The 13,440-nt window shown below is 40.3% G+C and overlaps 1 protein-coding gene across 1 annotated transcript in view; it reads left to right on the plus strand.

The window, feature by feature from the left end:
• Nucleotides 1-13,440, plus strand: part of PTPRE (protein tyrosine phosphatase receptor type E) — a 162,877-nt gene that overhangs the window by 91,900 nt on the left and 57,537 nt on the right. Inside the window, exon 3 of the mRNA XM_089510144.1 lies at nucleotides 6,168-6,274. Coding sequence (XP_089366270.1) covers nucleotides 6,172-6,274 — 103 coding nt within the window. The 5' untranslated portion in view covers nucleotides 6,168-6,171. The remainder of the gene's footprint in view (nucleotides 1-6,167; nucleotides 6,275-13,440) is intronic.

Here is a 13,440-nt window from a genome sequence, read left to right on the forward strand (position 1 = left end):
AACTGTCCAAATGACTTACGGGAGGATTCAGGTTGAACCCAGGCCTTTTCAGCACCTCAGAGCTTTAATCCAGAATGAAAAAAAGGGTTGATTTACTCCCGATTTGCATGAAAAATCTGTTGGGTCTGGCAAGCCTAGTGTCTGTCACAGTTTCTAAAGTGTCTATCCAGCCCTGGAAACAGCGTCAAAAAGCCTAAAACGTGGTTCTGATATGTGGATGACACTTTCATCATCTGGAGCCACAGAGAAGAAGATCTGATCATGTTTCTGAGCCATCTGAACAACATCCATGCAAACATCCAATTCACAATAGAAAAAGAAAAGTAAGGAACATTGCCTTTCTTGGATGTCCTGGTCATCTGCAAACTGAACCAATGTTTGGGCCACACAGTATACAGAAAATCTACACACATGGACAGATACATACACAAGAACTCCATCCATCTCCCAGGACAAAAAAGAAGTACAATAAAAACACTGGCAGACCAGGCAAAAAAGATCTGTGAACCCCACTTCCTGGAAGATGAATTGAAGCACCTAGACTGAGTTTTATAGGCTAATGGTTACTCCAGCTCAGACATCAGAAAAGTTGCCAAACCCAGAAAAACCCATATGAGTGAAGACAAACAACCACCCAAAGGGAAGGTATTTTTAACATACATCAAAGGCAGGCCTGTACAACATATGATCTGGGGGCTACATGCAGCCCACCAAAGGATTTTGGGTAGTCCACAAGGATGTGGAATGACTTCAGGGCTCCTCCACTGGTCAGCCTTCTCCTCAGAAGAGGGCCATGCATGGAGGAGGAGCATGGGTAAATGCTTGCCCTGTTAGGCTCCTCCACTGCTCAGTTTTCTCTTGAGCAGAAGGCAGGGTGGTCGTGAAGGAGCAGGAAGGCAAGCAAATGATTGCCCTGCAAGGCTCCTCCTCCACCCATCTTTCTCCTGAAAAGGTTGGGCAGTGTACAAGAAAGAGAGGCAAATGCTCACCCCTCAAGGCTCCTCCATTGCTTTGCCTTCTCCCAAGGAGAAGTCCAGGTGGAGAAAGAGGACAAACAAGGCTCTTCTGCCACTTGGCTTTCTCCTGAGGAGAGGGCCAGTAAGAAGAGAAGGAGAATGGGATTAATTCTAATTAATTAATTAATTACTATAATTAGTATTTAATTAAAACCTTTCTGGAGCCCTGGTGGTGCAGTGGTTAAATGCCTGTACTGCAGTCACTCACTCACAAATCGTGAGGTTGCGAGTTCAATACCAGCCAAGGGTTCAAGCTCGACTCTGGCTTGCATCCTTCCAAAGTTGCTAAAATGAGTATCCAGCTTGTTGGGGGCAATTAGCTTACACATTGTAAACCAGTTAAGCAGTATAGAAATGTACTTACTATTGCTTGCTATTGCTATCTGCGCCCCAAAGAAGTTAGTCTAGTGTAATTTTGGCCCTTACCTACTGCCTGGTTGTGCAGGTCTGATCAAAGGGGTCACAGACAGAATAGGGAAACTGCTGAGGACACACCACCTACAGACTGACCAAGAAAATCCAGCAAATGCTGCACTCAGCAAAGGACAGTAGAGACCCACAGGAGTTTACCACATACTGTGCAACTGCGGACAAGTCTACAGAGGGACCACCAAATACAGTGTTCAAACATGAATCAAGGAACATGAGAGACGCTGCATACTGGGCCAGCCAGAAAAATCAGCAGTAGCAGAACACATTATAAACCATCTTGGGCATAAAATGCTGTTTGAAAACACTGAAATTCTTGACCATGCCAACAACTATCAGGTCAGAATGCACAGGAAAGCCATTGAAATCCACAAGCACTTGGACAACTTCAACAGGAAAGAAGAAACCCTTAAAGTAAATAAAGTTTGGCTACCAGTCCTGAAAAACACCAAAATCAAGACTCAGCACATGCAAATGAACATCACCCAGGGCCAGGGGTTTCCTCAGCAAACAATGGATCACTAATTAAATAGACACAAATCCTCTTCACATATCCTCCCATCCTGAAGTCTTGCCATTTACCAACACAGGGATTAACATGTAAATCACTTCCTCTCAAGCAAAAGTATAAAATCCCCACACACCTCCATGTCACCATTCTCTGAAGATGCCAGCCATAGATGCTGGTGAAACATCAGGAATAAACTCTTCCAGAACACGGCCACATAGTCTGAAATACCCACAAAAAACTATGGATGCTGGCTGTGAAAGCATTCAACTTCATAGTAAAACAAATACTAACTCAGGTGGGAGTAGGAGGAAGAGGAAGGGGATAGCCCCATCTAACCCTTGTACTCATGGCTGGTCAGTTTCATAAATGAAAGATAAATAAAATGCACTTTCTTTGGCACGTGTGTATGTGTATGTATTTGTGTACATTTACAGTTCCCTTCTTCCCTCACTGGGGTGGCAGAGGAGAGGAGAGGGGATTTGATGGAGAGGTGTACAATCAGAGCGCACAGTGGTTATTAGATTTACATGAAAACCATAAGGGCTATTGGCCGATAGGTTGATGTATGCTGGGAAGGGGGGTGGAAACAGTGAGTTCACCAGTGGAAAAATGTGTGGATGGTTGTGCCAGTATTGTTTTGCAGTGCTTTTTGTGTGTGGACTTAATGGGATCAATGCGGGGTCCCTGTGGATCACAAAAATGCAAGGTGAGGCTTGATTTTTTTTGTGAAAGTAGAAACACCCAGAGAGGCACAGTGTTCTTCCCACAGTTAGGTACACTAAATAGGCTTCATTTCAGCAACTTCAAATTTCTTATCCACCAGTCCAAATTGTCAGAGACGATGCCATTTCTATGTGTGGTGAATTTATTTCTGAATCGCAAACTAAGGAGAAACTGATTATTCTTCTACTTCCTGATTATTCCACTACATCCTGATTATCTCCATTCTTTTCCATTGTGCCATTTCATGTACTTGCAATTATAAAAACAATCCACTGATCGCTATTATACAGCTACATTATGTTTTAGCCAACCTCTATTCTTCAGTACGAACCTGTCAACTTCAGTTAGAGTGCACTATGATACTTAAAAAATCAGTACAGTGTTTATTTTTTCTCTAGTTTTCCATCTTTTAAAAATTTCCTTATTGGTAAACTAGTTGTAATTATATCAGATTGTGTTTAATTATTGCAGCTGCCTCTTGCTGCTGCCAATAGATTACATTTACTGCAACATTCTATGATTTAATAGTCTGACTTTTCTTACCTTTTGTGTGTGTGTGTGTGAATGGAATACATGTTTAGGACAAGCTCTTTTTCTCTCTTTGAAAAGGAGATACTCTTGGTATCAAAATAAAAACTTTATAGGTATGTGATTTTTTCTACTTTACAGTGCTTTTTGTAAGAGCACTTTCCTATAGAAGGCTAACTGCTGATAAGAGAAAAATGGCATTGTAAATACTGGCCTGGCAGTGCACATTGTGTTAGACTCGTGTGTGTGTGTGTGTGTGTGTGTGTGTGTGTGTGTGTGTAGAGAGAGAGGGAGAGATAATTGTAGCTATCAAGTTATATAGAATTGACAAAGATTGTTCCCATTCCACTAGGATTTTGATCAGGAGTTCTCTCCAAATAGGTAGTTCTTCTGTCCATGAAAGACTTTTGTTGGATGCACAGTACTCTCATATTTGAATATGGTGGTGGTGTAATGCATTGCAAACAGTTGGGGTGTACGCTATAATACATGGTGTTATTCAGCTTTCCTGTATAAAATGTTCTGTTTTCCCCATTCACTTGTTCTATACGTTTCTTTGTCTTTGAAGCACTTTCAGTTATGTTTATGTTCTCTCTCTCTCTCTCTCTCTCTCTATATATATATATATATATATATATATATATATATATCAGAAGTGCTTCAGTAAAAGCAGGAAACAGCAATTGATTGGTTTGATTCGTCTGTTGTTATATAGTACAGGCATAGCACCATCTGCTGTGCAATAATATGTAAGCAACATAAGTAAATAGAAATATTTTACCTTTAATGAACTCATTTTACAAATAAGGAAGGAATGTATTATTTTCTTCTTCCTAATTAACACTTTCCCATGAAACTTTGGATATTTTTTTCAATTACACAGTAAAAATCGGAAAATAATGTTTTTGTTTTGGTCTGGGAGATAACTATTGTTCCTTATGGTATAACTTGGCATGACATGATTTCAGATTTGTGCTGTCCCTTGGTGTAGTGTGGACGTTGGCTGCTGTAGAGCAAAAACAGGAAGAAGTAGGTTTTGATAAACTTGTTTTTTCTGTATACTAAGTCTAAGTTTACATCAGCTTATCTATTCATTCATTAACATTTTGCAACTGTATCTTGCACCATGTGGAGATGGAGAACATTAGCTTTGTTCATCTGAAACACTAAACCATGGTTTGCCTTGTTGTGACATGTGAGCAGAGATATGTTTCTTGGCAGTGTGCAAATGGATTTTGTAGCACCTTTTGAGACCAACTGAAAGAAAGAAATTTGTAGCATAACCTTCCATAGACTGAATCTACTGGTCTTCCACACTGCAGAAATAAAGACGTTTGCCACCACTTTAACTGCTATTGAATGTTGGGGTTTTTAGTTTGATAAGGCACTGTAGTTCTCTGACTAAGGCTAAATATCTTACAAAACTACAAATCCCAGAATTCCATAGCACAGAGCCATGGCTGTTAAATAGCTTTATTTCTACAGTGTGGATCCAGTCTATGAAAGCTCATGCTACAAACAGCTTTCTTTCAGTGAGTCTGAAAGATGCTACAAGATCCCTTTGTAAAATGAACCATAGTAACATGGCTACATCTTGAATTTCACACCAGCATTGACATGAGTATTATTATTGAACTGTACATCTTTGGCAGAGCTGTCTGCTTTACATAACATTTTATACAGCCCCACATACTATTTGATGGCATACTACTACTACTACTAACTAATACTCATTTTTTCCAAAACTGGGATGAAAGCATATACACCCTAAACACAACCCTACCATTAATATTAACCTTATGCTAGAATCAAGTGTAATTTTACTACTTGTCAAACTTTGATACCACCTGGTTGAATTTTTATGTCAGCATAGTTGAATTTGCTCGGCAGAAGTTAGGTGTTTACTTGCTTTGTAACAATGTGTCTGAAAGAAGATCAGCTAGATTTACAGTTCATCCTGTAATTACTGAGATTATCAGTGACTAGTGAATGAAAACAGTCTGCTTAGACTAGCAAAATATGTTTTGGTTGATGGTGTTTGTACAGTACTTTAGGGGAAAGCGGATGATGTAATCGGTGTTACTGAATTGCATTCTTTGACCTGTCTTACTCACTCCTGGCCTTCAAAAAGTTGCTTCCTAATTTTGTTATCTCAGATAGGAAGAAAAAACAACAATAGAGTTCAATAAAATGACACAAACCCTCCTTATCCACCTTGAACAAACAACAGAAAACACTGTACCAAAAACAGTGTACAAAAACAGCAACTCTTGTATATATATTTTAAAAACTCAACAAAACTAAGCTAAAATACCAGCAGATTGATACAAAATTATCATCATTGGACCTAAGAATTCTTTCTCTTATCTGCATATGGTGTTTAACGTTATACTCATTAAAATGTTCCTTATTGTAGTGGCAAGAAAAGCCTGTGATTACTGCCAGCTTTTGGAAGTTATAAAAAAAGCAGGAACAAGGGAAATGTGAGTGATTTGCATTTCCTCTGTACTTGCTTCCCATATAATATGCAGTATCAGAGTGTGTATGCTTTTCTTACAATTTTCTTATAATGAAATACTCTACTCCAAGTATCTTGTAGGAGGAGGAGAAGGAGGGGGGGGGGCAATGAGAGTTCCCACCTTGCATTATACAGGTTTTTAAAACAACAAGAGGAAAGCATGTCTTCTGTAACAGCTTCTGTATAATGTCTGAAATGGCAGCTGGCATGTGGGTAGAAATTTTCCCCATAGCCTGATTAGCCAACCTTATAATGCCTTTGGCAGGGAGTAAAATTTGGATCAGTAGTCTAGCAGTTGCAATTGCGATAAGATTTTGGATGTAGAAACCCAGTAATAGTAAACTTACACAAGGTTCGTTACTGTTTAGCCTTACGTTTTGAGTACTTAATGTTACATGATTTTTATTTATTTTTTATTTTTTTGTGTATGATTTTTTGACAGGTCCATGATGGAATATTCCAGTTCAATCTTGCTGCTCTCCATTAGTTTTCTACACATTGATGCATTACTTGAAAACGGAACTACAGTATTTAATGATACAACAACAAGTAAGGAAACTCTGAGTTTTTGGCTTCAGTCTGAGCAAGTCTCTTTTTTAATGTATGTCTGTCAAGCTATCTATATATCAGCGTATTATTTTCAGTTGCTTTGTTATCATTTTGAATATCAGTGTGTCTGCCACATGTCTTGAGAAAGTAGCATTAATATGTAGTATACCTCTTGACCACCCTGACTTATTGGGGACAGAGTTTTGCAGGTCGTGGTAGCAGGGGCTGGCATCCCAAATGAGTGGATCACCGGATGCCTAGATCCTGGTCTATGCTGGGGCCAAACTTCTACAGCTGTAATCAATTCAACCTTGGTCTTTTACATTCCAATAAATTTGCTGTCTCTGTGTTTGCTGTGAAAAGGGAGCCCTCCTACCAGTCACTGATGATCCAGCAACAGGAATAAATAATGGCCATAAATAGTTCCTTTCCTATTGACAATTGCTTTGAATGTTGTGTTTATTTCTCTCTGGGTCCATTCTGATACTTTTTTTGTGTGTGCTAAATCCTGACTTTCAGACAGCTTTTTCTATTCCCTACGTAACAGTTGTTATCATTTTAACATTGACTTCCTTTCAGTTTCCCTTGAATCCAACTTGTTTGGGATGAGCAATAAAGGAAATAACAGCCCTCCTGAAGCCCTTGACAGCAAAGCAGTTCAACCAAGGATGAGAGAGGCTCAGAAATCAACTAGTTGTTGGTTGCAGTGCCACTTCATGTTTTCTGTGGCCATTTTTAATATATTTGTCACAGCCACCAATTAGGGGCAATTAGGCATGCTGAGAAAACATGCATGCTTGTCATCTGTTATGAATTCTGTCATCACTCTAAGCACCCTAACAAGCTCTGTTGGGGAACACATCAGTGCTATCATGTATCCTACATTTCTTTCATGATGTTTTTGTTCCTGAATTGTTGGCCACAGTTAGTCAGAAATCAATGTTTTAACATAGCAACTAAGAGATTTGGGCTGCATCTACACTGCAGAAATTATGAAGTTTGACACTGCATTATCTATCATGGTTCCATCTTGTGGAATTCTGGGATTTGTAGTTTGCTGTGGCACCAGAGCTCTCTGTTAGAGAAGGTTAAATGTTCCACATAACTACAAATCCCATGGCAGTTAAAGTGGTGTCAAACTGTATTATTTTTGCAGTGTAGATGCAGCCACAATTAGGAAGGGTTTTCTTGGTAGTATCATCCTATAAGTGGAATTCTCTGTCCAAAGAAATTAGGTCATCTGCATCTTTATCTGTTGTCCACTACCAAGTCTTTACACAAGTATTTGACTCAGCTGTTGCTTAATTATTTTTATAGGTAACATATTTCATGGGTAATATACTAATGTAGTGCTATTGCTGATTCTGCTATTACTACTGCTAAACTACTTTAATCAGTTTTTGAAATCAAAAGGGTTCTAATCAACCATTGTTTCTCTTATCCTTTTAACAGTATTTGCAGAGTTATGTACAAGGCTTTAAGAGGCTTTAGGATTTGTGATAAGAAGCTTTGACTCTCCAGTACCTAGCATTAAGTGCTTCCAGTAGATATTTGGTAACACAGCAGACCAGAAGAGTATGGATGGAGCTGCTTTTATTGCTGCCACAACACCCCTGATAGCTTTAAAGCTTTTAATTTAATTGCATGTTAATTCAGAACGTAAAATGTAGCAGTTGACTTGAAACTAATTACTTTCTGATCTCATGTATATTTAAATAAGCTTGCCTACCTTATTCCAAATGACAGTTCATTTCTTGGGTTAGTAATTTCTGATTATCTGATTCCAGAGACTTTGGTAGGCATTTTTAAAACCAAGAACTACTTCTAGTCCCAATCTACAACAGGAGACTTTGTTTCAATTCCTTATTGCATTTCCCCCTCTCTCTTTCCTTCTGCCTTCCACTGAAAAACAAAGAAAAGTAATGGTATTGCGGAGAGAGACTTCATCCAGTCCTGAGTCTTGGCTTCTAAATCACTGGCTATGGCTAACAATAGTGGGTGAGGCACCATAGTTTAATGGTAGAGCACATGCTTGCAAAAAGTCCCACATTTAATCACTTTTCCAGGTAGAATTCAGAAAGACCTGTGTGTACACCAGAAGTGAGAAAGTTGTGGCTCTGCAAATGTAATCACTCTGAGAAATCCCACCAGCATAGCCAGCACCCTGGTCTAAATCCTAAAAAAACTGCTGAATTTCTGAATGAGAATGATATACCATCTGTTATATGGTAATTATCTGTATCTGAGTGGTATTCTTACACTCCTGAGAGTATTGTAATGTATTAGTTGCAAACACTGATGTTTCAGTTTTATGAATTACTTAGCTGTGCTCCAATAAACTTTGATCATCAACAAAACAATCAGGATTTCTCAAGCATAGTAAAGTAGGAAAAGCTCTCTCCGAAGAACTCAATTTTATCATAAATGTCATAGTAGATGAGTAAAACACAAGGCTGGCAACAGGCACTTGGAGAATAACCTGAAAAGCAAGGTTCCAGGAGGCAAATGCTTCTTAGGGTATTAGTGGACATATGAGTTAAAGAGAACACATACAGTTAGCTCAGTTTCACAAATCAAATTATAGATATGCATCTAGCATGAAATTCTAGCACAGTTGTCCCTCTATTTTGTCTCTCCCCCTCTGCCCCAGTTCTCTTACAGACCATTTTTCCTTAAAGGTCAGAGAAGAAGGGTCATATATGAATATGAAAGTGTTTCCAGATTGGTCTCTACCTGATCAATATGTTGCATCTGTCTTCTTTCCCTAGTGCCACATTGGGTCTCAGAAACATCACCAGGCATTTCAGAAGAAAGAGAAGTGTGCAAGCAACATAGCCTTAAGGCAAAATAGTCATAATCCAGAAGCAATTATTTCTCATGCAGCAGTTCTTGCGTCATACTGATTTTTAAACATTTAAGATGAAGTGACAGCTACTGGTAGATGAACATTCTGAAAAATTCTAGTTGATGCCCATGTCTCTGCATTGTGGAAAAAATAAAATATATAACCAAACATCTGGTCCAGAGAGACTTGCCTTTACTCTATATATCTATTTTTTTAATTAAGGGAGTGTTTTTATTTGGAAGCAAGACTTGGACAAAACAAGTATAAGAATGACAGAGTCGCTGTCATTTATAGTAATGTGATTATGGGCTGAAGAGCTTTGTAATGGTTTTTAGCATGCAATGAATGAGCTGACCCGAGAGTTCTGACTTTTATATTTATCCAGATCAAAGTTTCAATTTAACACCGCTGTGACTATTAACCTGAGATACAGTTGTTTGATCTTTGTTTTTTGAATAGATGAAACAAAGTATCAGGAGAGTAAGGAACTTTTTTGGGAGATTATCTTTTAGCAGTAAAGAAGTGGGGAGAGCTAACATATTGCTAAGTCAAAGATCTCTGGGGTCAGAATGCACTGTCATTTCCAAAGCCCTGATGAGTTTCTGCTAGAAGGGCATAAGAGTAGTAACATTCTTATTTGTCAAAACTCTGATTTCATTCGAATAGTGAACTCTAGTGATGGTTATACCAGTGATTCCCAAAGTGGGTGGTATGCCACCCCAGGGGTGGTGCAAAGATCCAGGGGGGCAGTGGGAGGAAAGAGGGTGGTGGTGGTGGGTCGGTGGGCATGGTGCTACCACACTTAGACCTGTGTCACTTGGTGCGATCTGCATCCTACCTCTTTCACAAGGCTGGCACAAGCAAGAGGCTTCTCAGTAACTGCTCAGCCAGATACTTGGTTGCTGCTCCCAGTATGACCAAGTATCCAAGACAATAGTGACTGAGACTGGTTGTTTTGAACATGCAGTAGAACAGTAGACCTAATTTGAAGAAATATGTGTTGGAGGGGTGCTAATGTTGCCATTCAAGAAGAGAGGAGGTGGTAGTCCAAAAAAGTTTGGAAACTTCTGGTCTAAACAATCCTCTTGTTGGGGACATGGTGCAAAGCTAGGGGTGCTTTGGATACTTTGTATCCAGAGCCTCCCCTGGTTTACCTATGGAATCTCACTTTTTATCTTTTGAGTCCTGTTGTCAGGAAGGGAAGAGCTGTAGAGTTTTTCCATGGACACATGGAGGAAGACTAACTATTGGATGTTGGAAAGTTGTCTGGCCTTAGAGGCATAGATTTGATTGTTACTATTGACCATAGTATTTCATTCTTAGGTATTATGTTCAATCCTGCCTCTATAAAATGGCAGAAATATCTTTTATGTCCTCTGAAGAAAATATACATTCACTTCCCTCAAGGATCTTTCTGTATGTATAATGATATTCGCTTGTAAACCTACTAATCTGCTGTTGACATTACCACCAGAGATATAAAATGCCTGCATGTGCCCCTTTTTATAGCTAAACGTGTTTTAAAGCTATAGTGTGATCATTTTTGTGTATAGCCTGGGAATGGGTTGGAGTTTCAGGGTAAGAGAGTACAGTGGGCCCTTGATATCCGCTGATGTTTGGTTCCAGAGCCCTCCGTGGATACCAAAATTCTTGGATTCTCAAGTCCCATTAAATATAGTGGCATAATAAAGGTGTTCCTTATATAAAATGACAAAATCAAGGTTTACTTTTTGGAATTTATATTTTTTGGAATATTTTCAATCTGTGGATGCTTGAATCCATGGATACGGAGGGCTAACTGTATCAATGATGTATTATTATCCACTGGACCTTAGCTTGATTCTTGCTTTTTGAGTCAAGAATTGTGATGGGGGCACTCTGCTGGCAGCACAGAAAGGGCCACAGGTGCTGCAACCATGAAAAAATTAAGGCTCTGGAGAAATAGACTCCACAGAGTTGGCAGATTTTGTCTTCCCTCTTTCACATCCACTGCATGAATCTGGGGAAAGTATAATTCATGCTCCTCACCTAACTGTAGCAGTACTTCCTCCTGAGCCAGTCAATTCTTGGAACCTTTATGGATATTTCCTGATTTTACTGCCATTCAGAGAAACAGACACCTCACCAGAAATCTGAAAATGCTACATGGATCATGTATTGGTGAAAGATATCCTGGTCTACTCGCATGTATCGCCATTGGTTTCTTTTCATTCTGAGAGATCGTTCCTATGGACGAGAAATGCAAGGTAACCACATAGGCATCCATTCACAGCTCCACCAAATTCTACAGAATCATCTCCTTTTTCTTGGCTGGAGAAGGATTTTGGCTGATAGTTACCTATGGAGGGTTGACTTCTCTTACACATCTATAGCCTTGTCTGCACTGGCCAGACTATCCTGGGCGCACACCTGCCCTGACCTCCTCCTTTACCTTGAGCTCTGTTTCTGTGCTACAACAGCTATCTACACAGATGTTCCCCTGAGACATTCAGTGCCCCCACTGCCCCAGGTCGCTCACTCCTGATCTCAGAATGAGATGCCCAGTGACAAGCAGAAGGCTGGGTGTCTCGTCCTGACCTCAGAATGAATGACTTGCAGTGGTGGCAGACACACTGGCAGCTTAGCGAGCAGCCCATGTAGACAGCTACTGGGGTGCAGAAATATAGGGCTACAGTCATAAATTTTCAAAATTTGTATTAAAGCTACTATCACACACACAAGTTCTGGTATGGACATGCCGAGTGTTGTCTGGGCTTCCCTCACCAGAACTGTGGGTTGGGATGTGTGTTGTCTGAATAGGATGATGCCAGAAGCTGGGAGGGGGGAGAATGGGCCTTTTGGCCCATGCAGACAAGGCCTATGAAAGGGGAGGAAATCTACGTGACTGGTGGCTTATTTTCTTAGACAAGGCAAAGAGCAACTTGGCCTTCCAAGCAGCTGCCCATACTGCATACTTCTTACGCATTTATATATCTGTCAATTTGTCTTATCTCTTTTCTCAGGTACCTTCCTTGTCTGCCCTTGTCACTCGTGTTCCTCCCCACTCCCACTAATTCCTTTATCTTTGAGACCCTTGCATGTGGAACATTATTGAATGCATTACTTAAAAGTTCTACTGCTCAGCTATTATGCTAATTGCTCTAGGGACTACAGACAAGAGCATAGTAGTGCCCAGGGGAAGCAGGTATGTTAACTGTACTGTAGTAGCTGAAGTAAACCATGTACCAGCTGTTCCTATACCTCATAATGTTCAAGAGGAGTATATATAAATAATAGTTATGTCACATTAATTTTCATGTTTTTGCTTTTCAATGTCAATACACAGCAAAGAGGAGGTAGTATGATATTTTAACGCTAAGAACAGTCTGTGTTCCAGTGTTCTAGCCCATTTCACTTTAGAACAGAAAGACAATTACTGTGGGGAGAGGCACAACTGATTTTTCCAAAATTAAGAGGTTGGATAGGAGTACATATGAGATATTTTTCCCCCATAGTCATAATATTATTGGATGGAGAGGCAGACTCCTCAGTGTCTTCATCATTAGCTTCTAGAACAGTAGTTCCCAAACATTTTTGGGCTACTGTCCCAATTTCTTCTTGAGTGTTCTCCAACACCTGTTTCTTGATATTAGGTCTACTGTTTGTGCAACAACCAACTAGCCAGCAGCATCTACCTTAGCTGCACCCAGCTTCTCATCGCCTCTGCCTCCTCCTCAGCCTCTCATGTGTGAATACAGCAGTGGGCTGCTCATCCCTGTCTCCCATACTGGCCTTACAGCAAAAGGAAGGCCAGCTGGTCAGCTGCTGCTCCCAGGGTGACTGGTGCAAAGGGGGCAGTGCCAAAGCAGCTAGTCAAACTGTGATTGAGTGGCTAGTTGTCTTGAGAGCAGCAACTAAGCAGTAGATTGAGCAGGTAAGCAGGTAGCTGAGAAGCCTCTTGTCTGTGCTGGACTTGCAGCAAAGGCCAACACAGGGGAGAAGCTTCTCAGTCGCAGCTTGACCAGCTGCTTGGTTCATGCTCTCCAAGGTGATTGGGTGCAGAGGGAGAAGCTTCTCCCACACATGGAAGGACTCTCAATACTTCTTTGCTGGGGCAGAGAGGGGCACTGCCAGCTTCCCACTTTGCTCCCTGACAAGGAATGTCTCCCAATCAGAGGTGAGGGAAACAAAGGACTTTTCCAAAACCCCCACCCCACTATTATTCCCCTTTGTTCCCTAAAAATGTGCTTTCTCCATACAGCATCAAGTCATTCCCTTTCCCCCTGCACAGACATACAAACATTGTTTCTTCTGCTACTTTTTTTCTGGGTCTGTCTGTCCA

This window comes from Sceloporus occidentalis, unplaced genomic scaffold, assembly GCF_023333645.1.
Source record: "Sceloporus occidentalis isolate IW3139 unplaced genomic scaffold, rSceOcc1.0.p SCAF_2, whole genome shotgun sequence".
Classification (NCBI taxonomy): domain Eukaryota; kingdom Metazoa; phylum Chordata; class Lepidosauria; order Squamata; family Phrynosomatidae; genus Sceloporus; species Sceloporus occidentalis.